The sequence below is a fragment of the Camelus dromedarius genome, chromosome 21 (genome assembly GCF_036321535.1).
Source record: "Camelus dromedarius isolate mCamDro1 chromosome 21, mCamDro1.pat, whole genome shotgun sequence".
NCBI classification, from domain to species: Eukaryota; Metazoa; Chordata; class Mammalia; order Artiodactyla; family Camelidae; genus Camelus; species Camelus dromedarius.
In genome coordinates this window covers 37,869,384-37,895,648 of record NC_087456.1, presented here as the reverse complement: position 1 = coordinate 37,895,648, position 26,265 = coordinate 37,869,384, and the positions used below count along the sequence as shown (strand labels likewise).

The window sequence follows — 26,265 nt, the reverse complement described above, 5'->3', positions numbered from 1 at the left end:
CGTGCCTGCTCTGTGCGGGATCTCAGGGGGCAGAGGGGACACTGCTGCCAGGTCTCAAAGAGCCCCGCCTCAGAGAGGAAGATGGAGAGTGACAGGCCGAGTGTGACCACATGCAGATGGTCCAGACCCTCAGTCTGCGCAAGGGGCGACCAGGAGAGATACCAGCGCCAACAGAAGGTCCTGGTTCGGCTTCCTGGAGGCATGACCCACAGCGGCACCAGCCTGAAATGGGGGTCGAGAAGACATGCCCCAGGTGACCGTGAGACCCTGGCTCGAGGTCGAGTCTTTGGACGCACGAGGATCTTTGGGTCTGGGGGTTAAATTTTGCCCCCAGAGCAAAACAGGTGTTTTAAAAGCGTCGATCTTTGGGAGAGGGGACACATGTGCAGAATGCTTGGTTTTGGGGGTGAGAAGGGTCCCTCAGTTAGAAACACCTCAGAAATTCAGGCCCTTCTAATTCACGCCTTCGACAGGTTCTGAGTTCAAGTGCACCTTCGTACCATCTGCTTAAAAATTATTTTACAAGTAAATTACCAGCAGAAGAAAGATAAGAGAGAGGCCTTACTTAAAGCACCTGTGTTTGAGCACCGACAGACGGCTTCAGAGAACTGCTTCTGCCCAAGGCACTCACCGAAAGCGGTCTGAGACCACAGCCTTCAAGGCTACAGCACACCTTCTCTCCCGAGCAAGTTTTAACACAGGTGATTAAAAATAACAAAAAATACACCTATTTTAAAGTGATGTGAAATTCCAACTTTATCTAACTTGACTCACTTCTTCCTAAACTACTCCGTGAGGTTGTTCCTCCTTTCTCGAAACAGGTTTCATTATCACCATCTCTCTTTTCAAGTAGACTCAATGGCCGGGGATATTCGCAACGATCTGGGAGCTGTTTAACAAGACGGGAGTCTCCCTGCACTGGCTCCACAGCTCACCGCTGGCCCCGCACCTGCTTGTTACGTAATCACAGGGAAAGCCTGGCTTCCCTCTGCTTCAGTGTCCTCCGTAAAATGGGTGTGCAAGGCTCTCAGAAGCCGAGTGGGACCGCAGGTGCAGGGCCCCGCCCAGCGCACACCACACAAGCTCCGGTCTCTGTCCCCTTCGCCAGGCTGGGGCTTGCCGGCTACCGGGGGAGCGAAACGAGCAAACACTCGCACTCAAGTAAAAGGTTTTGATTATTTGTAGGTTGGATTATCCAGGCTAATTCCTACTCACCCTGTGTAACTTATAGACATGTGAGGCTGTTATTTTACTGAACAGCCATGTCTCTCCCAGATAACCAACTGCATGTGGCTGATTTCAGACCCACAGACGGGACAGAAGCAGGCAGGGGTCAGAGTCCAGATGCGTTTCCAGTGTCTTCACCTCACCATCCTCTTGGTAGGACCCTGCTTCTCTGTGTCACCAAGGCAGGCGGCTGGGCTCTGGGCTGTGATGGGAACGGAGCCCAGTGTGGACTAGCCACCACCCAGCGTGTGGCACAGACCAGAAAGAGGAACAGAGCTCCGACTGTGACCTCAACCCCCTGACTGCGACCCACGCACCGTGAGACTGAGCGGAAGGGAGAATCAAAGCTGAGTAAGCTGGTAGCCTTCCCACAAGTGGGAACCGCAGCCCCGCTGGCAGCACCAGTGATGCACTGAAAACCCCCAGCCCAGATGCCCCTGAGCCGACCCGACGTCTCCGGACTCTCTGGGACGCATCCCTGTGACCCAAAGGTCACCACAGCACCCGCAGGCAGACAGCAAGGGGCATGGCCCTCGTCTTCTCGCACACAGGTCTGGGGTCAGCGCGGACGAAAAGGCTGGGAGAGTCAGGCCCCGCCATCTGCTTGCTGTTACCTCCTGACACCTGCTCCCTAGACGAGCCTGGCACCCCATGGCTTTAGTCATAAACACCGGTGTGCTCAGCTCACACCTTTCTCCCCGGCTTCAGACCAGCTACTTTCTGGGTGCCACTATCTGAACACTCCCAAGCACCTCGGCGTCAGCTCACCCCCAGTGAGGCCACCTCCTCACGCACACCCCCGCCCTCCACGTCCGCCCGAAGCTGCCAACTGCCACCTTCTGCCAATCACCTAGGCTTGGGACCCGTTGTCACCGCTGACTCTGCCCACCCCCCCAGCAGCCCTTTCCACTTCTCCAAGTCCTGCCAGATCTTCTTCTAAGCAGCAGGATGCTGTCTGCCTGCCGGAGAACACCCCTGTTCAGGCCCTGTCACTTCCCACCAGAGGTCCAACCTTCCACCCCCAGCCACCACGATCCACACGGCCCAGGAGATTCTCTAGTGAGCAGCTCCGGTCACAGCGCCTTGACTCCAGCCTTCCAGCCCTGCACCTACGGGGCAACTCTGCAGAGCCTGGAGGGACGCCCCGTGGCCTGGCCCGTGCCTCCGCCTCTACGTCCTGCCTCACGCCAAGCGGGCCCTCTGCCCACGCTGGTCTGCAGCTCTCCACATGTTGCACACCTGCTCACGCTTTCCTCCTTTGTCGTGCACCCCACTGTGCTTTCCACTAGCTGAGCACCTCCCACTCGGCTCACCTTCCACAACAAAGCACCTTTATTAGGCGGTTTACCTCCCTTCACCATAATCCTTGATTTTCTTTTTTATTTCCCCAAGAGACTATCAGTCGTTGCAGGCAGGGACTGTGTCCTTCCTGGGACACTAATTGTGGGCGGGTAGGTGGCCTTGATAAACCACTCACGGCGGGACCAGTGTCCCTGGTCAGCGGACGCGTCTCTTCCATGGCTCAGCCGGTCCGGAATCTACCAGGAAGCATGTAACGCGCCCAGGGCTGCTTTCCTGCTGCAGGTTCGACCACTCCAGCTTCTGAGGAAGATTCTTTGGGCTAGAGTTACTGCTTGCTGGCTTTTCTTGAGTGGAATTGGAAAACAAAACAAAACCCAATACACTGGTGGTTTAATTAGAGGGAAAAATGGTTAACAGACTGCACCCTTAATCAGCATTATTCACCTAGACAAATGTTTCTCACCCCGTGACGAGGGATTAGAAAGTGGAGTGAAACACGGACTCCAGCTTGGCAGTGCCCGGATGCAGGAGGAGAGGAACAGAGGAGGAAATAACGCACAGAAGGGCTGCATGGTGCTGGCCACGGGCGCGCACGCAGGCTGCGCAGGGCAGCATCCCAGACACCCGGGCACCCGGGGCCTGGGGGCGGGCGCTGCCCACAGCCTCCCCGAGGGCAGCCCCCGCCCCGCTGCTCACCAGACGCGCTCTCCTCAGCTTGGAGCTGGTCACCCGGCTGGGCCGGCTGATCAGCTGTTCCCCTACGACAGTAGCGGCCGGGGTGAAAAGCACTACGTAAGGTCTGTACTTTGTGTGGAGAGTCGGCTGGAAGGAGCAGCGATCCAGGCTAAGCGGGAACAGCGCTACTGCTCCGGGTTTACAGACGCAGGTCAAATCCTACCGTCACAAACACCAACCAATCCAGCAAAAATCTGTCCAATTAAAAGATTCCCAGGCTTCAGCTGATGGCCCACTTACTTCAGGACCATTTAGCACAGCAAACGCCAGCAAAGCACCACAAGGTGGACATTGCCAAGTACGTTACCATCTTTAGATGAGCCCCACACTGAGGCGCACTCTGTTAAACCAGCAAGTAACCACGCGAGAACACCGACCAGAGATTACCTGGTTGTTGCTTTCAAGGTGATTTAAAAATACTAAAGTATCTAACTGACTGGTTTTTAAGTTAATAAAACTTATAAACTTGAGACCCAGCAACACACACAGCGATTAAGAAGCAAGAAAGAGCTGGAGGTGTCTGACGTATCTGCAGTTCAGAATTACTGCTTTTTCAGGTTGGAAAATTTACATCAAAAGGAAGCTCTGATACTGTGTGGACGTGGGACCTCGTGTGGTTGCTTCACAGGGAGACGGGGATGAGCTCTCAAATCTCAGGAGTAAACGCCCGGCGGGGCCCCCGGCCTTGAGCGCGGACCCCAAGTTGCTCCACTTCCCTGGGTACGAAGTCAGAGGGGGACAGAGCTGTCTGCCGCTCAGGGAGCCCCAGTCTTCAGAGAGAAGAGAGATGCCCAACTAGCGTGAACCTAGCGTGGAAGCCAAAAGGATTGTTTAAAAAAAATTACTTCACTGTGCAACGTCAACAGCGACCAGCTCTCGTGTGGCAAGGGTGGGGTGCCGAGAGGAGGGCGGTGGGCGCTTTCCTCACGGAGTTTTAGCAAACGTGTTAGTAGAAGAGACCTGTGTCCAGAGAATGGAAAGTATTACTTTTAAAATACAAACTAGAGGAAGTAAACAAACCCTTGGCTGGTGAGGACACGCACCATCTTCCGCGTGTAAGTGCTTTTCCTTTGGGAGGACGGCAGTTGCACAATCCCCGGGCAAACCCTGGATTCTTATGTTACTTAGAAAGGGTCACAGTTTTACCGAGGACAGAAACACTGAGTTACATAACATTGGAAGTATCAGATGCTCCTGGGAGCTCAAAAGCAGGGTAAGATAGTTTCAGTTTCTAGCTACTGAAAAATCCCCCTACACTTCCTTCCTCAAGTTAAAACTGACACAAATGCGCCGCGGTTCACAGGCCTCCTGAACGTCTGACCAGGAGGAAGGTGTCCAGAACGTTCCCCCCACGTGCACGTTACTTTAAAACTCCCTTGGAGGACATTCTCCTTATATGGAAGCGTTGGGTACTTGGCCCTTCTACCAACGCCCAGGAGAAATCAGAAGCTGCGTCCACCAGCTGGAGCTTCTGGTGCTCTGACGCGGAGAACGCGGTGTGGCGGCTGCGCTCTGGGTCCGAGTGCAGAGGACGGCCGTGCAGGGGTCACACACATCCGGGTGGGGAGAGGAGAGCTGCTCCCACAGCCGGTTCCCAGCGCCTTTGCTGAGGGAGGTGCAGGTGTCCCTGCTTCTCCGGGCTCCAAGGCCCAGGCGTGCAGGGTTCGGGGGAGCCAGGCTGCAGACCCAGCCTCCCTCCCTGCAACTCCAGGTCCCCGCGTCCCGACCTGAGATTTTGAGCCACCTAAGCTCTTAACTGTCACTTTGAGCCCAGCATGTCCTCAGTGTGCAGAGGTATTCGGGTGTGCTCCCGTGTGGCCAGCGGGTGTGGACAGACCAGCTCTGCCCTCACAGCTGAGCTGGAGAGTGAGCACTTCTCTGCGTCCCTGTTCCCTCCCTCACGGCCCGGGGATGGCGGTGCTGCACTGGACACAGTGCCCGTGCTGTTGTGTGTGTCAGCCTGTTCAGAACACGGCCCGCTGATGCCTGTGCGACAGGGGAGGCGCTTTAAGCAGCATCAGAGGCAGCACAGTGTGGCCAGACCACGCTTGCAGCCCGAGGGCATGCCAGCGCCAACAGCCAGCCCCCCAGTGAGCTGTGTCTGTCACTCTAACACCCACTGGATCCCGAGAACATGAGGCCTAACCCCTTGGGCACAGGCTCAGGCTGTCTGGACGCTGAAGGCCACTGACAGCACTGTGGCGGGAGCCCGCACCACTGACCACTGGGGCCAGGAAGCCATCTCTCCTTCAAGCCTTCCGTGTTTTGGTTCCCATAGTCCAAGTTCTCAAGCTCTCTCCCACTGCAGCCTCTGTCTAAGGTCAGGGGTGGGGATGGTGGAAGGAGGGTGGGTGACAGCCATGAGGACTGAGGTGAGAGGCAGGAGCCACTCCACAAGAGGCGCAGGTCCAACAGGAAGAGGAAAGGGAGTCACGTGCTGACCGGAGCCATGCTGTGCTGGGAAGGGCGCCTCACGCCAAAAGGTGGCGTGGGTCTGACGGGAAATGCTGGCCCCGTCCTGGGCCCGGGACCGACAGCACCACACGTACCAGCAGCTGCAGGGAGGCTCACGGCTCCGCAGGGGAGGGTGGCACCAGGCCATGCGCTGAAGAAACAAACGCCTGCGCTCGGCGGTGGTGACGCTCCCAGGGCCTCTCCTGACCTCGCACAGAAGACGGATGAACAAAACCGCTTTATAGTAAGACCTCCTGTATTCTGGGGAGTAAACACCTCTGGCTGAGGTCCCAGGCCAACACTCCACACACCAAATTGACCCCACAGTCATTTACACACTGGGGATGGACACACAAGGACTCAACAGAGCACAGCACGCCGTTTTGGTTTCCCCTCCTAATAAGGGACCACGACCTGCCTCTTCCCGCACACGAGCAGACACCTGGCCACTCGCCTGCTCCAGCACACCACGGGCGGGTTACCGGCCTCCCTCCCGCAGAGGAACTCGGCGCAGCCACTCGCAGTCAGCAGAGAAAGCAGGGAGAAGCCTCCAGCAGACCTGCCTGGGACGGGAGCGCCTCCCCAGCGCTGCCAGCAGCCAGGAGCTGTCGTCTCTTCGGCTTCTTCAACACGGAACTTCCCCTGGGCCCTGAGGAGCAGGACCCGTGTCCACGACTCCTGCCCATTTCGCTCTCTCTCCCTCGCTCACCCTCAGACACGGTCAGGGCACACGCAGACCGCGCAGAGCACTGGAGTTAGCGACAGCCTCCCAGCCACTGGGAGACTCCTCTCCTAAAACCTGGTTCTGACCCATGAGCACAGGAAAGGGAGCAGCTAAGAAGCCCCAGAAACCAAGAGAAGCCAGGAAGACCCCAACAAGGGCGCCAGGCTCACTGCGAGCAGCTGACAAGTGAGGGCCGCAGGGCAAAGACTGCGTCCGAGGGCCAGGAGCCTCGACCCGAGCCCCACAGTGCACCCACGGCTCTGCCTGGCCCCCAGGCTCCCACACCCCCACCTGACCTGACCCTGCACAAATGCGAGCTGCTTACCCGGAGCGTCCTGGCGGTCGGGGAGGGAGGTGCGGGGGGCAAGTCTGGCTGTGACTTCCTGCTCCGAGGGAGCTCCTTGCTTCGGGTGTACAGAGAGGACATGGCTCCCCGGAGGCAGACAGGCGTGGCCCTGGAGGTCGTCTCACAGAACTGCGCCTCTGAGCTGCGGCAGGATGGCTCTGGACGCAGCTGAGGAAGGACCCAGCCCCGTGAACGGCAGTCCAGTCGCTGGCGTCGGAGGTGCTGGGTTCTGGGCTGCTGGGCCACCCGCGGGGCTCCTCCCAAGAGGGCACCTCCTACCGAGACCTGCTCCCTGAGAGAACCCGAGTCTAAGTTCCCAAGACACCAGACCACGTCCCAGGGGACGAGCCTGAGGGCAGCTCCCGTGTCTTTGTCCAGGAGAAAGAGACACACAGCCACCCCTGGGCTGGACCCCTGGGCTGGACGGGCTTGGAGCTGCCCCGTGACCAACTGCTGCGATACGTTCAGGCTAAACAACGTAAAAAACAAAACCTAAAAGCTACAAATAAGGAACCAAGAGTGGAGGAGAAAGAAGTTGCCCGAGGAAGTGCACCCCGTCCCCCGGACCCGGCTGCTCTCACACACAAGCACGCACAGGCACACGCCCCCCGCCCCTTTCTGACATTCCAAATCCTATTTGCTCAGCGAGGAATGCTGGACAGCCGCCAAGGGCAGAGATTCACTTTCCACTCAGAGTCTGAGTTGGGGCTGCCACTTGCAGGAGGAGAAGATGGCCTGCCTGCTTGTGGAGACAAAGTGGCCTCCAGGGACAAAGCCCACCAGCCCGCAGTGCCCAATGCCTCAGCTGGCTTCTCAGGGCACTTCTCCAAACGTGAGAACAGGGTTTTCGGAGGTTTTCAATGTCTGGAGCCCTTACGTCCCAAAGCCCAGACAGACACATCAGCCAAGCACCTTCAGGGTTCTGACGTCTGGATTCCCACTCATGGTGGAGCCCCTGCCAGAGAGGAGGAGGCTCCCCGAACCCGAGCCCGGCGCAGCTGTGGGTGCGCAGCTTGGCAGAGGTTTACAAAAGGCCAGGTCAGGGGTCAGGATGGGGGGGAGAGAAGGGTCAGAAATGAGGGAGAAACAGAGGCCGTGCACAGGGGAGCTGCCCGGCTGGGGGACTGGTCACCCACAGGGAACTCCAGAGTTAAAAAGACAGGAATTGATTTGCTTGGAGTTGGAGGAGCCTGGATTTGGCCTTGAAACGTCTTGAGTTTAGCCCTCTGCACTGGGCACAGCCGCCCGCCCAGATCTCTGGTCTGAGGCTCTGAGCTGATGGGCTGACCACGTCACTGGGCTCGTGGGAGCTTCCCGCCCTCCTTCCCCATGGGTGTCGGTGTCTCTGCCTGCAAGTCCTCCCAGCATACTGTCCTTCTAGTTGTCCTGACGTCTTCTTTGTTCTTATGACCAATATTATGAAACCAAATCCAGGGAAACGATCAGCTATTCGGGGGCTGGTTTGAAGAACACAGGTTGAAAAAGTTTATAAAGGGTCCTGATCCACCCGGATGTGAGACACTTCCTAGGCAGCTGACCAGCTCCACCACAAACCACGGTCACGCTGTGTCCAAGAGGCCGACCACCTCAGCCGCCGCCCTGCCCTGCTCCTGGGAGGGCTGTGCGGTGGTCCCACTGCTGGCAGGCAGGTGAGGACGGGGGGTGGGGGCTGCCCCCTCTTCTTGAGTCTACTTCTCGGCAGCACCGACACTGGTAAACTCCTGTAGGTTCCGGGTGTTTCCACACGCGCTGTCTCAAAGGCTGAGTGAGCGCTTCCACCTCGCAGACGAGGAGCAAGCCCCAGGGGCCAGATGCCACGTCTGAGACCCACAGCCAGCGCGAGGGAGCGCAGCACAAGGGCCAGAGAAGTGAGCTCTGAGTGACGGGGGAGGGCCTCAAAGGGCCTGGAAAGACCCACCAGTGCAGACCCTCCAGGAAGGTGTGAGACACCCACAAGAACATGTCAGAAACAGGGTCAGAGACAAATTCTCCAGGAAGTTAAATCCCGGCTCCTTCTTTTGCTCATGCATTCTTCTGTATACTTAGCTCTTCTCCCACTTCTCCTCTTTTACTCAGAAGAGGACGCCCCTGAGAACATGGGCTCTGTCTTATCCTGGTGAAGACGGAGGTGACCGGGCCCGTGCCCGCGGGTGCACCGAGCTCCGGTCCTACGGCAGCCACGTGCTGCCAGGATCCCCGCACCGGAGACTGAGACAACCCACATCTTCCTTCCGGCCTGACATTCCAACCTGGGCATACCACAGCTCACAACTCAGACGACCGGCGTGGAGGAGCGTCAGGGGACAGACCCGAAGAGCGACCTGCTCCTTTGCTTTCCCAGCTGCGTGTCCAGACCCTCTTTCCCAAGTTAAGGTTAGTAACCAAAGAGTCCACAGAGGACCTCTCAGCCCCAGACCTCCACAGGGTGAGCTACGCAAACAGCCACCTGCTTGGAAAATAATTTACTTCAGACAGGATTCATGTTTTACTTCTCGGCAAGACAGAGAAAAAGAGTTTATGAACTTCAGGTTACTTGTTATAACTAAACAGAAAACCCCAGGTAGTCAGTGTAACAGACTCTCCAGCAAACTAAGAACCACTGTGTGCAGGAGCCACCGTGCTGAGCTGCCCCTGGGATGAAGTGCATCACACGCGCCAGGAGCAGGCCGGTCGGTCCTGTGTGACCCCAGCTGCGGGCTTTCCTGACTCAGCTCTCCCGGGGTCGCCCTCCAGGGCAGACTTCTTAGCAGAGGAAGCTAACAAGCAACTTGAGTAATTTCTAGTTCTTCCTCTTCTATTTTAAACCAGGAAAATTAAACGTTATGGCCTAAGAGTGATCTGTTTGGTAAAGTGCCCCCCGTGAGGACTCCCAGAGCAGCCAGACCAACACACGCTGCACACAGAGGAGGCCGGGCGGCCGGGCTGGAACCCTGCCGGCCTCGCTGACCAGTCAGGCTCTCCTCCCCGAGTCTCGCCTCAGCGGCGGGGAGGAGATGCCACCCCGCAGTCCCACTGTGTGTGTGTGTTCAGGGCTAGTCCATCTCCCATGTTGGGCGCGAGGCACGCGTCCACGGGCAGCTGCCACCACTGAAGCGCTGGGCACACAGCTGCGTCAGAGCAGAGAGCCGGGACTGTGGTGACGCGAACCTGGTCAGGGACACGGCTCCTGGACGATGCCAAGGTCTCCATCCCAGATGCCGAGGGGAGAACCCGCCTTGCCCCTCCCTCCGGTCCTCCCCTCGTCCGAGAAGAGGGTACGGCCACGAGCAGTGGCGGCTCGTCTCACTGGGGTGGGAGGCAGGCAGGGAAAGTGGGCCAAAAACTGAAGATGTAGGAGTGAATGTGAGTGTGAATGCGCCAGGACACGCACGGGGGGGGGGGGGGGCCTGGGAGGAGCACCACCAGGAGAACAGCCCCACGTCAGGGGCCCCCACTCAGGCAGCCAGACGCCCTGAAGGGGCCCCGCGAGTCCTGTGTGGTCTGCGGCCTGCGTGGAGATGCCCTGAAGGTCGCCGAGGGCTTTCACTAGAGGGACCAGCACAGCCCTACTGTCACCTCAGGAAAGGCGCACCTGGAATTCCAATTCCTCTGTCCCTAAATTCTCAGTAAAGCGACAGCTCCAGATGCGCAGTGTCATCACCACGGGAAGCGGGGGCTGTGGTGCCTCGCTCTTCAGTCTGTGCGCACGCCGCCCAAACGCGCCGTAACCGCGACGTCCAGAGACGCATTCCGGCTGCTCTGCTTGCTGCGTGCGCCTCTTGGCAGACGACCAGCCTGGAGAAGGGGCCCCGATGCTCACGTGCTTGAAACAAACATGCCTAACACCTGCACCTAGTGAAGACTGAGGAGGCAAAGACGGGAGAGTTTATGAGGAAGGAGAGAACGCGGAGGCAGGGGGAGCAACAGACGGTTCACAGCCAAACTGGTTCTCCTCGTTTCCGAGGGCAGAGCACACACCTACAGACGTGCACACACACCTGCAGAACTGTGCGCCAAGTAGCACAACTGCCGAGAACAACCCTCACAGTCCTGTCAGACTGTGAAACCGGAAGAGGCTTTGTTTTCTTATGCTACATACAAGCTCTTGGAACTGGCTGCTTTCAAAAGTAGAAAGGTCTGTGAGCGCCTTCTCAGCTCAAGGGTCCCCATCGGCACCTCTCAAGCTCTTCTGGTGCAGAAAACAACACTGACTGCAGAACAAAACTCGGGAATGCTTCTGGCTAAGAGGACCAGGAAAGGGCCTCCCCGTCAGCCCTCGTGAGGGCTGGAGTGGAGCCGCGGCTGCGAGACGGCCGAGCTAGCGAACAATCGCTCTGTGACTTCAGCCGGAGCGCAAGGCGTGGGATCCTCTGAGGGCCCGGACCTGAACCGCAATCCCCTCGCAGTCTGCTTTGGGGCATGCCGCAGGTCCTGCACCACTGCCCGTCTCCTCAGACACAGCGGGGTGGAGACATGCCTTTTGGAAGGTGAGCCTGGCTTCCAACCACATGGTCCTCAAGACTCCAAGGGCACTCCTGAAGTCTGGTGCACGTTACCAGTTTTTCAGGAATTCTGTGGCTGCTTCCCACATATCAATGTTTTTTGGCAGCTTCGTTAATAAATTTGAGCAGCCACAATATGTGGTGTTTTAGTTCACAGACATGGCTCCAAAGGTGGTCCCACAACACGGCTTGAATTGAAAGGCATGGGGCACCCAGACGGCTGCGTGTGTGGACAGAGGTGCGGGCGGCGTCCACGTGAGGCTCCACATGGCAGAAACGGCGACGGTCGATGAGGGGGGGTTGCCCTCGTGCAAAAGCATTCACTTCATGTCCAAACCCGTGCACTCTGAGAGTCTGTGCTGCCACGGCACAGAAACGATCATGCGAGCAACGGGCTCAGTAGAGAGTCCGGAAGACAAAGAAGGGCAGGAAAGTGCTGTCGGCGTGCCGCCCCTCGTCTCCACCCTCCCAGCACAGCCAGCGCCGAGACTGGGCTCAGCGGTGATGGTGCCATCCACCCAGGGTGTCGCTCGACCCTGGACCCCATGCTGCCAGCTCTTCAGAGGAAACAGCCCCGAGTGGCCGGCGGCCCAGGAGAGGCGAAGCCAGTGGTGACTGCAGCCTCTGCTGCTGGGGTCCAGTTACTGAACTGCCGCCGGAAGGCTGGACCTCCAGGAGGTCTTGAATGTCCCCACCGTTCAAACCGCCACACGGACGGTGCCGCCCAGCAAACGCCGCCCACAGCAGGTGTGCTAGCGTTTCCCGAATGACTCGCATTCCGAATGACTCGCGTTCACGGAGCTTCACGCAGAACACACCTGGCGACGGCATTTCTGTAGGGAAGCCTTTTCCCCTTTTATATTTAGGACTGTTTCCTAGAGATAGACTTCCAAAAAGGGCCAACTTCAGGCTTTTGATGGTTGACCCATTTCACTGTCCTCTCAGCTAAACTGGCCACAATCTTCCCAAATCTGTCTGCTTTGGGTGGTGAAAAAATCCTATTTCATTATTGTCATTTACAGACTTGAATACCAGTGAGGCGATGTACCCCTCCTTCTATCTGTCAACTACTCCATTTTAAAATAGGTTCCTCATAATCGTTACTACCTAAATCAAATTTATTCTTTTAAGCTCAGGTTGCAGTTAAAAGACCCAACATTTTTAGGAAGTAAGTTCTGGAAGACACCTTCTTGAAGGAGCTACCCTAGATGCCCAGAAGGGAGCGGCGTGTCCGCTGCGATGTGCTGTCACTGAGGGTAGAGCGGGTGTCACCACTCCCAGTTTCCGCTCCTTCCTCAGCCCCACCTGCTGCACGACCGCGCTGTCTGCGCTGGTCTTCTGGGGTGATGCTGAGACTGAGGGCAGGGAGAGCTTCCTTGAGGAAGCCATTCAGTTGAGCCCAGAACCTCTCAAGGCTGTTTCCTATAAAACCTCCTTAGTTTTCATACTACGATAGTCTTGGGGAGGCTGAATCAGGCCTTCTCTCTGAAAGCGTCCTGTAAATGAGAAGGTAAACACACAAAGGAAGACACAGTCAGAGGAAACGGGGGTCTGGACGTCGCCGGCCAAGGGCCTGACAGTGACAGGTGGCCACACCTCCCCGGCTGGCCCTGCAGCGACCTCTCCCTGGTGACTGGCGGGACGCGTGGAACGTGCTCCGCAAGGCGGACCTTGTGCTTCTCACTCCTTTGGAAGGTCCCGCAGGAGCCGCAGCGAGTGCGGACAGGCCTGGCAGGTGGGCGAGGGAAGCACAAGCCTGGGTGTCACCACGGCCTCCTGACGGCACAACGGCGAGACCTGTCTGACCCCCGCAAACCACGGAGCTCGGCCCACAAAGCAGACACTACTGACTAGACGCTCTCAGCCCCCGTGGGCATCCTGACCACAAAGCACAGTCGGCAGGGAGAGAGGTCAGCACCACCCCAACCCGGCCCCCCACCTCCTGAGCACCCCCGCGAGCCGGGCGACGTCCCTGTCCCCAGACGCAAGCCCTCCAGAGTGCTGTCCGCGTAGGGGGTGGCGCAGGGAGCTCCTGGCACCTACTCCCTCCCTACTCTCCTGGTGGCGGGGCTCCCGTGTCCTGCGGGCACCCATCCCCACCAGCCCTGCTACCACCACTCGCCAGGACCCTCCCAACGGTGTGAAGGCACCATCGTCCCTCCTTGAGGTCACACAGGGCGCAGTAGTGCAGAGGCTCCTGATTCAGGGTCGTGACCACCACGCTCCACGGCCCGACTCAGGACCACCCATCCCCGGCTACAGAGGCTGGTTCAGGGAAGCTCACCCAATCCAGCGAGGGCATTGGATACGCAGTCACCAGGACAGAGGGTGCCTCGTCTCCGTGGTCTGCACGAAGGAGACGGCACGGTTGGGATGGCAGCTTCAGCCTCCAGGCGGCGCTGGGCTGGGGCCACCATGCAGACTCCGAGGTACACGAGCCTTTTCCTTGAACTGCATGACATTGAGTTCTGTCACCAGGAGACGCTCAGCAGGGTGACCACAATCCCTAAGGCTGGTCCCGGTGAGGACAGGGTCATGCACCCTGCAAACAGGTGACTTCCCTGACCACCAACTGCCAGCAGATACTAAGAAATCAGGAACTGGAAAAATGCTCACTTACTGAAGAAGTGCTCGAATGGGGAAAAGCGGGTATTTGAGTCATGCTGACACCAGCAGGCACTTTCTGAGTCTGTAACCTGGAGTAGAGGCTGCCCACCAGCCAGCTTTGGTGAATAAAGTTTTACTGGGACAAGGACACTCCCACTACGACACACTGTCCATGCAGCAGTGGAGCTGAGTAGTGGTGACGGACGGCGTGGCCCAGAGCAGAAGCTACTTAGCACCGGGCCCCTGACGTGGAAAGTCTGCTGAGTCCTGGCCTCTGGGTTGCGTGCCACCATGAAGACCGGGCCGGCCTGCACCACCGCCCCAGCCCCTGCTGCTGGAGAACTGGTGCAACGCCTGCCCTCCTGAGGGCTCAGACAGGGCGCTGACCGTCCACAGCCCGCAAGGGGCCTCGCTGGACACAGGAGAAACGCAAGCCTTGGCGCCCGTCAGCACAGACGGTCCCGTGGCCCACCCGTCCGGTCAAACTCTTCGCAAAGCGCCCAGCCCACAGGCAAAGCACCACCGTAACTTGTTATCTCCCTCTTAAAATGCTCCCATGACCTGCAAAGGCCTTGGAAACAGAAGCAGAGCTGTGGCTCCAAGACCGCACTGAGAGCTGTAGTCTCTGAGCTGTAAGTTTGCTAAAGGGCTGAGCGTCCCTTCTTCCTGCCCAGGAGTCAGGGCCGTCGGTGTGCTTCCCGGTATAAGAAAACCGTTCAGGGGGAGGGTACAGCTCAGGGGCAGAGTGCGCGCCTGGTACGCACCAGGTCCTGGGTTCCGTCCCCAGCACCTCCTCTAGTAAATAAATAAATGAATAAACCTAATTACCACCCCCCGAAAAAGAAAAGTTTAAAACCTGGGGAAGCACGCACTGCAGCGGCGCCTGTGTCGGCACCTAGGGGCCGCACAGAAACCTACCTGGACATCATGTCACGGTTTCCTGATTAGAGAAACCCGTGTCCGTAAGTGGCTGCTACCTGACTCCTGACCCTGCGGAGGGACGTGGACTTGGAGGGAGGAGAAGGGGACGGGTCACTTGCCCAATCCCCGACAGCCCAGGACAGCAACGACCGTCAGTGCCCCCGCCCCCGTCCTGTGGGCAGGCCTGCAAACAAACCCCACACTGACGTGGCACCGCAGGCCTGGGGCTAGAAGGCGGACATCAGGGTGGAGGCGCTCTGGCCACGCCGCCCACGGGAGAAAGGAAGACCCCAGTGACCATGGGAGTGCTCGGACCCCACTGAGGGGAGCAAGCCTCCCGGAGGCTGCAGAGTCCCAGCGCAGGACCACTTCCCTCAGAGAGCTGAAGCCAGCACTCGAAAGACCCGCCCAGCGCTTCCATGTCGGTGGCGCGTGGGCCTGGGGACGCCCAGCTGGGCAGGATCCTGCTCTAAAGAAAGTCATTAGCTGTTCTTGAAAAGCACAACTTAGGAAAACCACCAGCAGAAGGTTCAGCAGGATTTCAGCACCTTCTTGTGAGTGAAGGACGCGGACAATTCTCCCTGCTCTTTAAAGGGGTATGAAGCCCCCACTGTGACAAGTGTTTTCTAAGATGCCCACCCCAACTGGAAATGAAGCTATTACATGAAGAACTCAGCTAAATTTATGCAGAAACAACACTAAAACATGAAGAGGAAACGGAGGGGGAGTGATTTATGAGGAGACAAGTATTCCAACATGTGAAGTTCTGGTCCAGCAACACGAGCAGGCACGACAGAGGAGTCAGGGCTTGACTTGCCAGCAACACCAAGAAGGTGGAAGCCAGACGTGGCCCTGGGGGACACGCCGGCTCACGAGGTCGCTACGCAGGGACGGGCACCACTGCATCACCGCTTTCCCTCCGTTTGCACGGTGGTTGGAATTTTGGAGCCACCACTGCCAGAAACTGTGAGTTTATACAAAAAATCAACTCTTGATTTTGGACTCAGGCCACAGAAAGGTTCCTTCTACGACCGCTCAGGGAGACGAGGCCCAGAGGCTGCAGGACGGTGCGTCACGGGGGGCGCGCCCGGAGTGCACGCACACCATCCCCGTCGCCGCGGCCCCTGAAAGCACCACCCCCCGAAATGCTCCTTTCACTCTCCCATACTTCATGCGTTTCCTAAAGCATAACGCACCACCTCTGTAATCATAAAAAACAAGCTCCAGCAGTTTCGAGCTCACCGGTGTCCCTCCCACAGAGTCACAGGGTCACAGGCCACTCACACAAACTGACACCTAGAGGGCAGTCAGAGGCAGAAGGAAGACACCGGGGTTTAAAAAGAGGTCAAGAGGTTAACTACCCCACCTTTGGTAGCTGATAAACTTCCCACATCTTTAAATAAGACGTTCAAGCCAAGTCCAAACAGATAGCCTAAGATCAATTTATTCTATCTTAAAAAAGATTTCTGACTAAAGCAGAATTCACTGATGTAATGGGACAGTGAGTCCAAAAATTACAGGGTCTCAAAGGAATACATGCGAGCTTTGATTACTGAGATTTGCTTGGCAACGGCACGATCTAAAATTAATAGAGTCCTTAAAAGGAAGATGCCAAAAGCAACTTTGTTCTCAGATAGTTTATACAGCTTGGCCAGAGCAAGGCACAAGAATGACCCAAATATAGAAAACTCAGCATCGCCACATCCTAGGAACCACGGTCGCAAAGCAAGCGCAGACACGCAGCGAGGAGAGACGTGCCACTGCGCCTGGGGTCTCCGTGTCGGGGGCAGACCCTCCCAGGTCTGGGCAGAGGCAGCTTTCCAGTCCTTCTGTCCCCACCTCCTCCCCAGACGGCCACCGCTCTGGGGGCTCACAACAGCCCACCCAGTAAACCCGCCCTCCTTTTGTCCTCTGAGCATTATCATCAAATTTCCCAGACCTCTCAGAACCCTCTCACTCTGGGGACAAGCTAATCCTCTTCTTCCGGCTAAAGATAAAAAAGCTGAGGGAGAAAATCTGCATTATCTTTTCACTCTTTTAAAAGGAGGAGAAGCTCGCTTAAAAAAAAAAAGAAAAGATTATGATTGTTTACGGTGTTTTGTGAACAATGTTCCTTCTCTACACGAATAACCAGTTCTGACGGCTCACCTACCGTGCCTGCAAAGTGAGTCAAAGGCTCTCCACACGCAGGCTGGTCCGGGACATACCTTACCATATTAGGCCATCGGGCCCCAGAGAGAAGGGAACACAAACCTCCGAGGATTTTACCTAAAAGGAGAGTCAAGGACGCCCAGCGGGCGCAGATGGACAGAAGCCCCTGGAGGCCTCCCAGAGACAGAGGAACTTCAGGAGATTAGTGACCAGATTAACAATGCGGCAGGAGGGAGCAGGACCCACAGACGGCCAGAGGCAAAGCTGTGGACAATCAGAGCAAAGAGGAAACAGGGCCACTGCTTACCCAGAGCAGGTGGGGTCGGGGTGGAGGGGGCAGCAAAGAGCTGTGGAGCGGAGCCACTGGGAACACCAGGCCTAAAGCGGAAAGCCTGGGGGACGCGGCCTGCTCTTGTCCGCCCAGCTCTGCACACACCAGACACTAAGTTCTGGCTCCTTGCCTTCCTGCTCCGGCACCCCCTCAGCATTTGTCTCAGAGTCCCTCAGGCACACTCCCAGAGTCCTGAGCCACTTCCCTCCTGTGGGTGAATTAACTTCAAACCCACAGGATGTGATTCCACAGTCAGTGCTCACCCTCGCCCCCGTTCAGAAAACGACCTGAAACCCCCGTCCTACAGACCAGGAAAGGGAAGCACCTCCTCCAGAGAGTTCAGGGCCACTGGGGAGTGCCCGGGGTCTGGTCCCGGGTCATCCTAAGGGGTCACGGAAGAGGCACGACAGACGGAGAGGCCCCGGTGACCGCGGGCTGCAGGGCAGCCACAGCCACAGCCAGGAGCACGTCTCTCTGGGCCTCAGCTGGTCTCTAAAATGAGAAGCTCAGAGTTGTTTCAGTTCCAAAACCCCACGTCCCGACTGCCACTGCGGCCAACTCTGGGTCCTCGGGCCTCCCTGCCTCCACGTGCTCCCTCGGGGACCCGTCCTGGCTCCCGGCTGGGGCTGGGTTAGCTGCTGTGTGGTTGGTCCTCACCTCTCACCTTGACTCCGCCCTCCTCCTGGACGCCACTCAGATACGTGAAACACAGCGCTGCGAGAGCCAGACCCAAATGCCTGTTTCCCCACCACACCTGGCCCTCCCAGAGTCTTCTGCACCTCAGCAAATGAAAACGCCAACCTCCCAGCTGCTTCAGCTGGAAGATAGGTGTCACCTGAGCCTTGTGAGTCTCACCTCACACCCAGTCCAGACACCCTCCCGGTTCTCACCTCAAACCCATCCAGGACGCAGAGACATCTCAGCACCTTCCTAGGCGTGGCCACCCTGGCCCGCAGCACCCCCATCAGCTCTCCCTGGACCACCTGGACCCCTCACAGTGTGTCTCAGAGCAGCGGGTGGGGGCGCTTCAGGGTTAAGTACCACCCTGTCTCCTCTGTCCGGAGCTCGACACGTGTCTCCCACGCGCTCAGGACACCAGCCGGAGCCCTCACGCCCACTGCCGGCATGCTAGCCACTCGTGGTCCCCAGGCATGTCACCTCATAGCCGGGCCAGCGCTGCCCCTCTGCCCACAGCGCTCCGCCCACACACACCCTCCAGGCCCCCAGCGCACGTGCTCCCAGTCCAGGCTCCAGGGACACCCTCTCACAGGCCTCTCCTGACCCCCACAGGACGCCCCCTACAGGCCCTCACCTTGCCAGCTGCCAGCGACCCAGCACGGTCCTTCAATCGCTCACCCTCTTCACCATAACCTAACTCGACAAAGGTCACGGCCCAGGGTCTGGAAAGCAGCAGCTCAAAGCGCTCGTTCAACAACCACAAGTGGGAAGCCGGTTGTAAAAGAGGCAGCACAGGTGGGAAACGCCTCGAGGGCCTCCCACGCCGAGGCCAGCAGGGGGCGCCGCCCGCCCACCCACGGAGTCCGGACACCCTCAGCAGTTGCCGTTCCAGACGACCTTCCCTTACTCAAGGAGGTGAGACGCCACAAGCAAGTCAACTCAGACAGGTAACCGGCTCAGTAAAAAACTAGATGGCAAAGGGGGCGGAGGAGGCGTGCCAGCCCCAAGCAGGCCGCAAGAAGGCCCTGGACGCGGCAGGGCCCACCTGGGAGCTTCATGTCCCCACGTGTCCCAGCCCCCCGGGCCACAGCTCTCTAACCTGTGAAAGGAGCTTCGTAACAGTCCTAAAATGTAACCGGGAAGCCTGGCCCCATGAGCATCTCAGCTTCCTCCCGTGGTGCCCGGGGCGTGGGCTCTCCATCAGGTGGAGGCCAGAAGAGACCCCGGACAACCACCAGGCCTTCCTCGCTGTTCCTCCCACGGTTCTCTTTATGGATCGAAACAGCCCCACAGCCCCTGTCGGGGACGGTCCACTTCAACCTCCGTAATCATGACTGAGATGCTCTCTGCAGGTCTTTCCAACTCCCCACTACTTTCCTATATTCACTCTTTCGGTCTCTCACAGCCTCTCTAAGTTCAAGGGGTGAAGACGCCGTGCCTGCCTAGGGAGCCCCACGTGGCACCTGCACCCGCAAGCAGCCCCCGCCTCCACCACCCAGCTCGCCGCGCACCACCACGGGCCTGCGGGCCGGAAGCCACCGCTGACAGCTCTGGATCTGGACTAGGACACGGGCAGGTCAACGACAAAACAGGGCATTTCTATTTCCTCTGCTGAAAACGGACTAGTTGCTGATTTTTCCGTACGGGTCATTAAATCTATTCTGAGAGCATTAGGTCATGTAACGGCATGGAACAGAAAAGGCCATTTTTTTACATAATCTCCAAAGAAATGCTGGTGTAACCTCAACTCATTTAGTCAGAACCAACCCCTTCCTTCCTGAAAAGCGGCAGCAGTAAGAAAACCACTAACTTTCCATCACGCGTGAGTGGCTCACGAGAGCCCAGGCAGCAGGGCAGCCAGCCGTCTGCCGCGGAGGAGCTGGGGGCCAGCCTTAGGCTTCTGAGTCCCGTAAGAGCTCTACCTCGTTTGAAAGTCAGAGACCAGCGAGCTCCGGACGGTGTGATGTTCACACTGCTCACTCCTGCGCAGAGGATGAAGACACACCGCGACTGGGCCAGGGCCTGGCAGCAGGAAACTTGGACAAGAGCCTGCCATTGTTACACCGTTTAAGAAAACAGGACGCCCGAAACTCCTGAAGACTGTAGAGCGCTACAGAACTTGAAGACTCTTCTGATGAAAAAAGAACAGAAGAAGAAAGCGGTACACCGCCCAGCACTTGTCCCATCTCAGAGGAAGTCTGCCTCCAAACTCCCCTTGGGCCAGACCCGCACAGAGCCTGCTCTCCCTGCGACCAAACCTGCGTGCACACGAGCAGGGCTGAGCCCTCGAGGGACACTGGGTGTGAGAGGCGGCCTCCCAGGCCTGCGACTTACCCACATCGCCTTCACCTCGTCAGAGACGTCGGCTCCGTCCTCCTGGAGAGGAAGGAGGGAGAGAAACAGGAGTGTCACAGTCACAGCCCCGGGAGCAGCACAGCCCATCAGCCGCGTGCCCTGGCAGGGAGTGCTGCCGCCGGGGGCGCCGCCCCTGCTGCTCTGAGCGTCGCCACAGGCCGGCTCGGGCCGCCGCCTGCAGTCGGAAGCCCAGTGCCCGACGGGCGGGGAGCACCTGACGAAAGACAGACCTGGCTCCACCTCCGCAGCCCGGTCCTACGGCCTCACAGCGCTTGTCTAACCGTCGCTAATCAAGGGCTGGGACTGTCTCACCTCTGGCCTCACTAGGCGGCCTGTCTAATTTCAAACGTGTCCCTGGTAACCAGGCAACTGTGCTGGCCGCTCGATTACTAAAATGCCCACGTGAAGCTGAGTGAGAACAGTGGGAACAAGGGGGTGAATCAAAGTCCTGAATGTGTGCTTGTAATCAAGCACTGGAGCGCCTGTCTTTGTTTAAAAGCTGAAGTTAATGTTTCATATCATTTGTTCCTCTTTTCCTCCAAAGCAGTAAAACTGAGTAGGGGAGCACGTGAGCCGGGTGAGCGCGCGCTGCTTACAGACCCCCAGGCCCTTCACGTTCTCACCACACTCCTGAACGTTCAGCTAGAACCTGCTCCGTCGTGCGGGGGTGCTGCTGACCTCATGACTCTCTGGGACCCCGGGAGGAGGGGTGATGTCAGACAAGCTCCCCCACTCGCTCTATTTGGCTGTCTGGTAGCTGTGACCGTTCCATGTGCCCACCTCCACCACTGGCTGCTGCCTGCCCGCCCCGCGCTCAGTCCCGCTCCAGGCCCCAGGACCGCAGGGACCTTCCAAATGAGTCACACCCCAGGTGAGCCTCCCTCTGCTCTGTTCCCGACCATGCAGGATTCAGGGCATGACGTGGAACTCCTGAGCTCAGCACGAGGGCCCCGGTCGGGACAGTGTGACCAGTCCTGGCACAGCCTGCCCACTTACATCCTGTGTCCAGAAATTGATGCCCGTGCCTCTCCGGCGTTCCCTGGGCCGCCTCCTCTCACGGACGGTCAGCCTGTGGGAGGACGCGTCATCCAACTCTGCCTCCTCACCCTCTGGTCAGAGAGAACACAAGGCACGGGTCTTGAGAACCTGGGGTGCTGCTGGGAGGTCCACACTCCCAGAAGCCCTCCTTACCATTTCTGTCCCTCTCCTTTGCCGTCGCAGCGTCCGCAGTCATCTCTGAACTCCCAGGACCTGGGTCGGAAGGTCTGCTCATCCGGAGCAGAGGGGAACCAGTGCAGAGAGAGGGTCGGGCCTCAGAGGACGACGCTGGCATCGTGGGCTTGTCGGGCTGAGCTGGACACCTCAGGCGACGACAGACAGGCTGGAATGATCCACAGGACGAGATGTCAGAGGTCAAGTCCAGCAAAAGGGTAGGGACACTGGCTTTTTAAAAACGGGCTTCTCCATACCAAGATGCTTGTAAGTAGCAGATGCCCAGGGAAGAGCTACTGAGCTGGTTAATCGGCCAGAAAGGAAAGAGCCCCTGGACTCCTGCTCTGGTACCACCGTCAGGTTGACAGCAGCCCAGGACAGTTATTCCTAAGTAGACCAAAGGGCCTAGGAAGCAGTGCCCCGCCGGGTCATAAAACTTCCTCTGAAGTTGGAAGAAATCAGGAGGCAGGGTGCACGGCCTTCTTAAAGAGGGGAACCGAAGGGCAAGGCGAACCTCGGAAAACAAAAAGCTCAGGAATGTGAGTAAACGGCGTGGGAGTTCTCTGAGAACAACCAGATCTGAGCATTCCAGCAACTGCCGTAACCAGGCTTGCCGACAGGGCATCAGGTGCTTAGAACAGCGCCCAGTGGTAAGTACACAGAAGACAGTAGCCGACAAGCGAGCAAAGTAAACCACAGAGCCTTGGGCGGGCGCTCTGCGGCCCAGCCGCCCACAGTTAGAGCAGGACTTCCTTCTCCTGGAACTATGGTGGCCACAAAATTTATCCTCCCATCGGGGACATGGCACCGAGCGGAAAGGGCTGGTGCTGACAGTGCAGAGATGAAAGGTGTAACCAGAGCATCTGGGGAAAACCAGGTGTCATGTTCATGGGGTTGGGGCGCACATAAGCTCTTGGGAGAGCAGCACACCGAGCCGTGGAGGCAGCCTGCCCGTGGGCCGGTGCCTGCGGAGCCACCGCACCACTGCGCAAAACGCCAGCAAGTTATTCTCTCGGTGACTCCGCTTCCTCATGTTTAAAAAAGGGACAGGAATGTTTACCTCCGAGGACTGTATTCAGAATTAAACACTTTAACACATTTGACATAGTTCAACACTGCCTGGCACAAAGCAAACAGCAAACGCTTATGTTTCTATCTGCATTTTATTCTCCAGGACCTCTCCTTCCAGAGCAGAGAGTTAAACTCAGTCACTGAACTCATGTGGTCATTTCACCGTATACTCACGTACCAGACTGTCATGTGTACACTCAAAACTAACACAATGTTACATGCCCACCACATCCCAATAAAACTGGGAAAAAGCAGGAATCAACGCCCGAGGGGAGAAAGAGATCGTACGAGGGTAACGTGGCCACACAGATGGGCCCAGCAGGGCAGCGCCGAGCGGCTCACCTCTGCGTCCAGACCCCGGCCCCAGGGCTGCGGGCCCTCCGCTGCCTCCTGCTCCTGGGCGCTGCTCTCAAGGCCCCCGGGGACCGTGGGCTTCGGGCCAGGCGGCTCGGGAGCCTGACGCTCTGCCCGCGACTGGCTGAGCGTCCTCTCTGCCTCCTGGAGATCGGTGAGCGTCACGCCCTGGGAAAGCGTCACAAGGTCAGGAGTTGCACCCCGGGAAGAACTGGATGGTGAGCAAGAGTTGCTCGGGAAGACCTAACAGCAGCAAATTCCAACAAAGCCCCCAAGCACACAGGGCCGTTCGGTGTTCCCGCCTGGCCCCTGCTGCACCGAAGGCCGTGGGACTTCACCTCTCCACGGCAGCAGCGGGCTTCTCAGCCCTGTGTGTGCGTCCGGGCCCTCCTCACCCCTCCCTGCCTCCCTGCCCAACAGCTTCGCCTGCGGCTCACCCTCCTCCGTTCCCCACCACCGTCCAGCAGTCTGCCCCCCGCCCCCCGACGACGCTCGGAACACACCCCCTCTGACCACGCCCATCTGTTCTCTGCCTGTGACTTTTACAAAGTGTATCGGACGACTTCTTACTTCAGAGCCTCCCATGGGGATCCTTTCTTTTCTTTTTCTAGTAGCATTACTGAAATAGAACCCACATATCATAAAACCCACACTTTGAAAGTGTACAATGCGCTGTATTTTAGTGTCTTCACACCCCCACCTCACCTCAGGACATTTCATCTCCCCAGAGAGAGACCACACACCCTCAAGTAGCCAGTCCCCACCTCCAGCCTCGCAAACCCTAATCCACCCACTGTCTCCGGGTCTTTGCCCGTCCTGGGCATTTTCGTACAAACGAAGCAGCCAGGTCTCTGCCACTCAGCGGCTTGTCCTCACTGCAGTGTTGGCGTGTGTGGGACTCCCCTCTTACTGCAAAACAGTAACTGCCATGTGGACATGTGACGTTTTGTTTATCCATTCGTTAATCAGTGGAAGTTTGTGGGGTTTTCTGTTAACTGCTTAATTTATTTGCTCTGCTCCACGGCCTGGCCTGGCCCTCCACCAGCCCCACGATGCCCACCTCGCTGCTCCAGCAAGCCTGCAAACTCCACACCTAAGTTTGGTCTACACAGCAAGTCAACGCTGGCCAGAGATGACACTCAGTTTGTGAATAATGCTGTTATAAACATCTGTGTGCATGTCTTTGTACAGACGTGTGCTTCTGTCTTGAGTTGGGTCACACGGCAACTCTACGTTTAACATTCTGAGTTACTGCCAGACGGTTCTCCTTCAGGAATTCTTAGGGTTGGCCCCTTAAGCACAAGTGGAATGATGAGTCTTAGGGAGGCAAGGCAGTAAGCCTGCTCCGAGCCAGGAGGAGCACAAGTGAGAGTTCACCGGGCTCTGTGTGGTGTGCAGCGTCTGTGCCAGCGCGGCCAAGCTCGCACTGCAGCGGCCGGACTGGGGCACTCGTTCCGTCGTTTTCTAATCGGACCCAGTGGCCTTCAAGCAGGGCCAGGCTCACCTGAGTAGACCTCCGTGTCTGCCGCGCCTGTCGGGAGCGCGCTTTCCGCAAGGACTCAGCTTCTTCATCCCGCACGGGAGTCAGGTACGACCTGCAGGGACGGAGAAGAGGAAGCAGGAGTGGGACTGCTGCACGTGCCTGAGGGCCGAGAGGCGACTCCGCGCTTGAGAATGAAGCGGGCAGTCAACCTGACCGGGGCTGCGGTGAGGGTCACAGAATCCACGGTGCGCTCTGTAACCTGTCACGCAGCATCACGTCACTTCTACCTGTGAAGGGAGAACTTCCTTTCCCCCATCCCATCCTCGCACTTTTTCTTTCTTTCCTTGTCTTACTGCTCTGGCCAGGGCCTCGGACGTGTGGAAAGGGACTGAGGACGGCAGGCTTCCCGGCTCCGCTCCTGCCCGTGGAGCACGTGGTCGGCACGTCATCCCCGGGAAGCCCCCCGGCTCGAGGACCCTGCAGACCCCGCTCCTCAAACTGAAGCAACTCCTTCCCGTCCCTAAGAAAGTGGACTAAGGGGCTGCTGTTATCTGTCTGGTGTCAAATCGTTAGTGTGTGACCTTTATCACGTGCTTTCCTTCCACATATACTGAGACGGTCATTCCCTTCTTTTTTCCGTTAATATGATGAATCACACCGAACCACCTGTGAATGATAGAACAACACTGAATTCTTGGGACAAGCTCACCCTGGCCATGCTGTATCATCTTTTCACACAGGCTTACTTTCCACAGAGAGTCAGTATGACTCACGTCAGCATCTCTCAATCCGTGCTCACGCGGCGGTCGTCCTGTGAGCCCCCATTCTCGCGGTAACCCGGCTGGTCTGAGAACCAGCTACACGGGCAGGGGGGCGCTTTCTCCTGGCGCGCTCTCTGGGAGCAGCCGTGTGAGGCGGGGGTCCTCTCCTCCCTGGGTCACTGGAAGAGCTCACCAGTGAGGCCTGGGGTCAGTGCTCTCCACAGGAAGGTTTTAAATAAGAGACTCAGCTTCTCTAATAGAATTAGGCCTATTCAGAGTTCCTGTTCCGGTAACATTTGTTTTTCAAGGAATTTTATCTATATTTTCACATTTAGTGGCACAAAATTACTCCTATCCTTATATTTTAACTGTCATTTTAATACAAGCACATCTCAGGGCCACCGCAATAAAGTGGATGTTGCAGGAAAGTGAGTCACGTGGCATCTCTGGCTTCCCGGTGTGCGTGAAGGTGATGTTTACACTCCACTGTGGTCAAGTAAGTGTGCACTAGCATTATGCCTAAAAGACAATGTTCGTACTTTCATACTCTTTATTGCTAAAAAATGTTAACCATCGTCTGAGCCTTCAGCGAGGCGTGATCTTTGTGCTGGTGGAGGGTCTCGTCTCGACCTGGACGCTGCTGACTGAGCAGGGAAGTGGCTGCTGAAGGGGTGGCGGGGGCGGCTGTGGGAGTTTCTTAAGATAAGAAAGCAGTGAAGTTGGCTGCACTGATGACTCTTCCTTTCACAAACGATTTCTCGGTAGCGTCCGTGTTGTCTGATAGCATTTTTCCCGCAGTAGAACCTCTCTCAAAATTGGAGCCCATCCTCCCAAGCCCTGGGGCTATTGTCTTTGCAACTAAGTTTGTGGGATATTCTAGATCGCTTGTTATCCTTTCAACAGTCTTCACAGCATCTTCACCAGGAGCAGATTCCGTCTCGAGAAGCCACCTTCTCTGCTCACCCACAGGAAGCAGCTCCTCCTCTGTGCCAGTTCAGCCCGAGGTGGCAGCAGTCCAGCCCCGTCTTCAGGCTCCACGTCTCACTCCAGTTCTCTTGCTGTCTCCACCATG

At 57.5% G+C, this 26,265-nt stretch overlaps 1 protein-coding gene across 8 annotated transcripts in view; it reads right to left on the bottom strand.

The window, feature by feature from the left end:
- The window catches only part of PPP1R12B (protein phosphatase 1 regulatory subunit 12B), a 125,353-nt gene that overhangs the window by 25,760 nt on the left and 73,328 nt on the right, over window positions 1–26,265 (bottom strand). For 7 of the 8 annotated variants that reach the window (XM_064477336.1, XM_064477335.1, XM_064477338.1 and 4 more), the window contains 5 exons: window positions 24,454–24,544; window positions 22,938–23,117; window positions 21,504–21,693; window positions 21,309–21,421; window positions 20,292–20,333 (listed from right to left, as the gene is read on the bottom strand). In XM_064477336.1, coding sequence (XP_064333406.1) covers window positions 20,292–20,333; window positions 21,309–21,421; window positions 21,504–21,693; window positions 22,938–23,117; window positions 24,454–24,544 — 616 coding nt within the window. Of the gene's footprint in view, window positions 1–20,291; window positions 20,334–21,308; window positions 21,422–21,503; window positions 21,694–22,937; window positions 23,118–24,453; window positions 24,545–26,265 lie in introns of those variants that run through there. The other variant, XM_064477342.1, reaches the window with a different exon arrangement.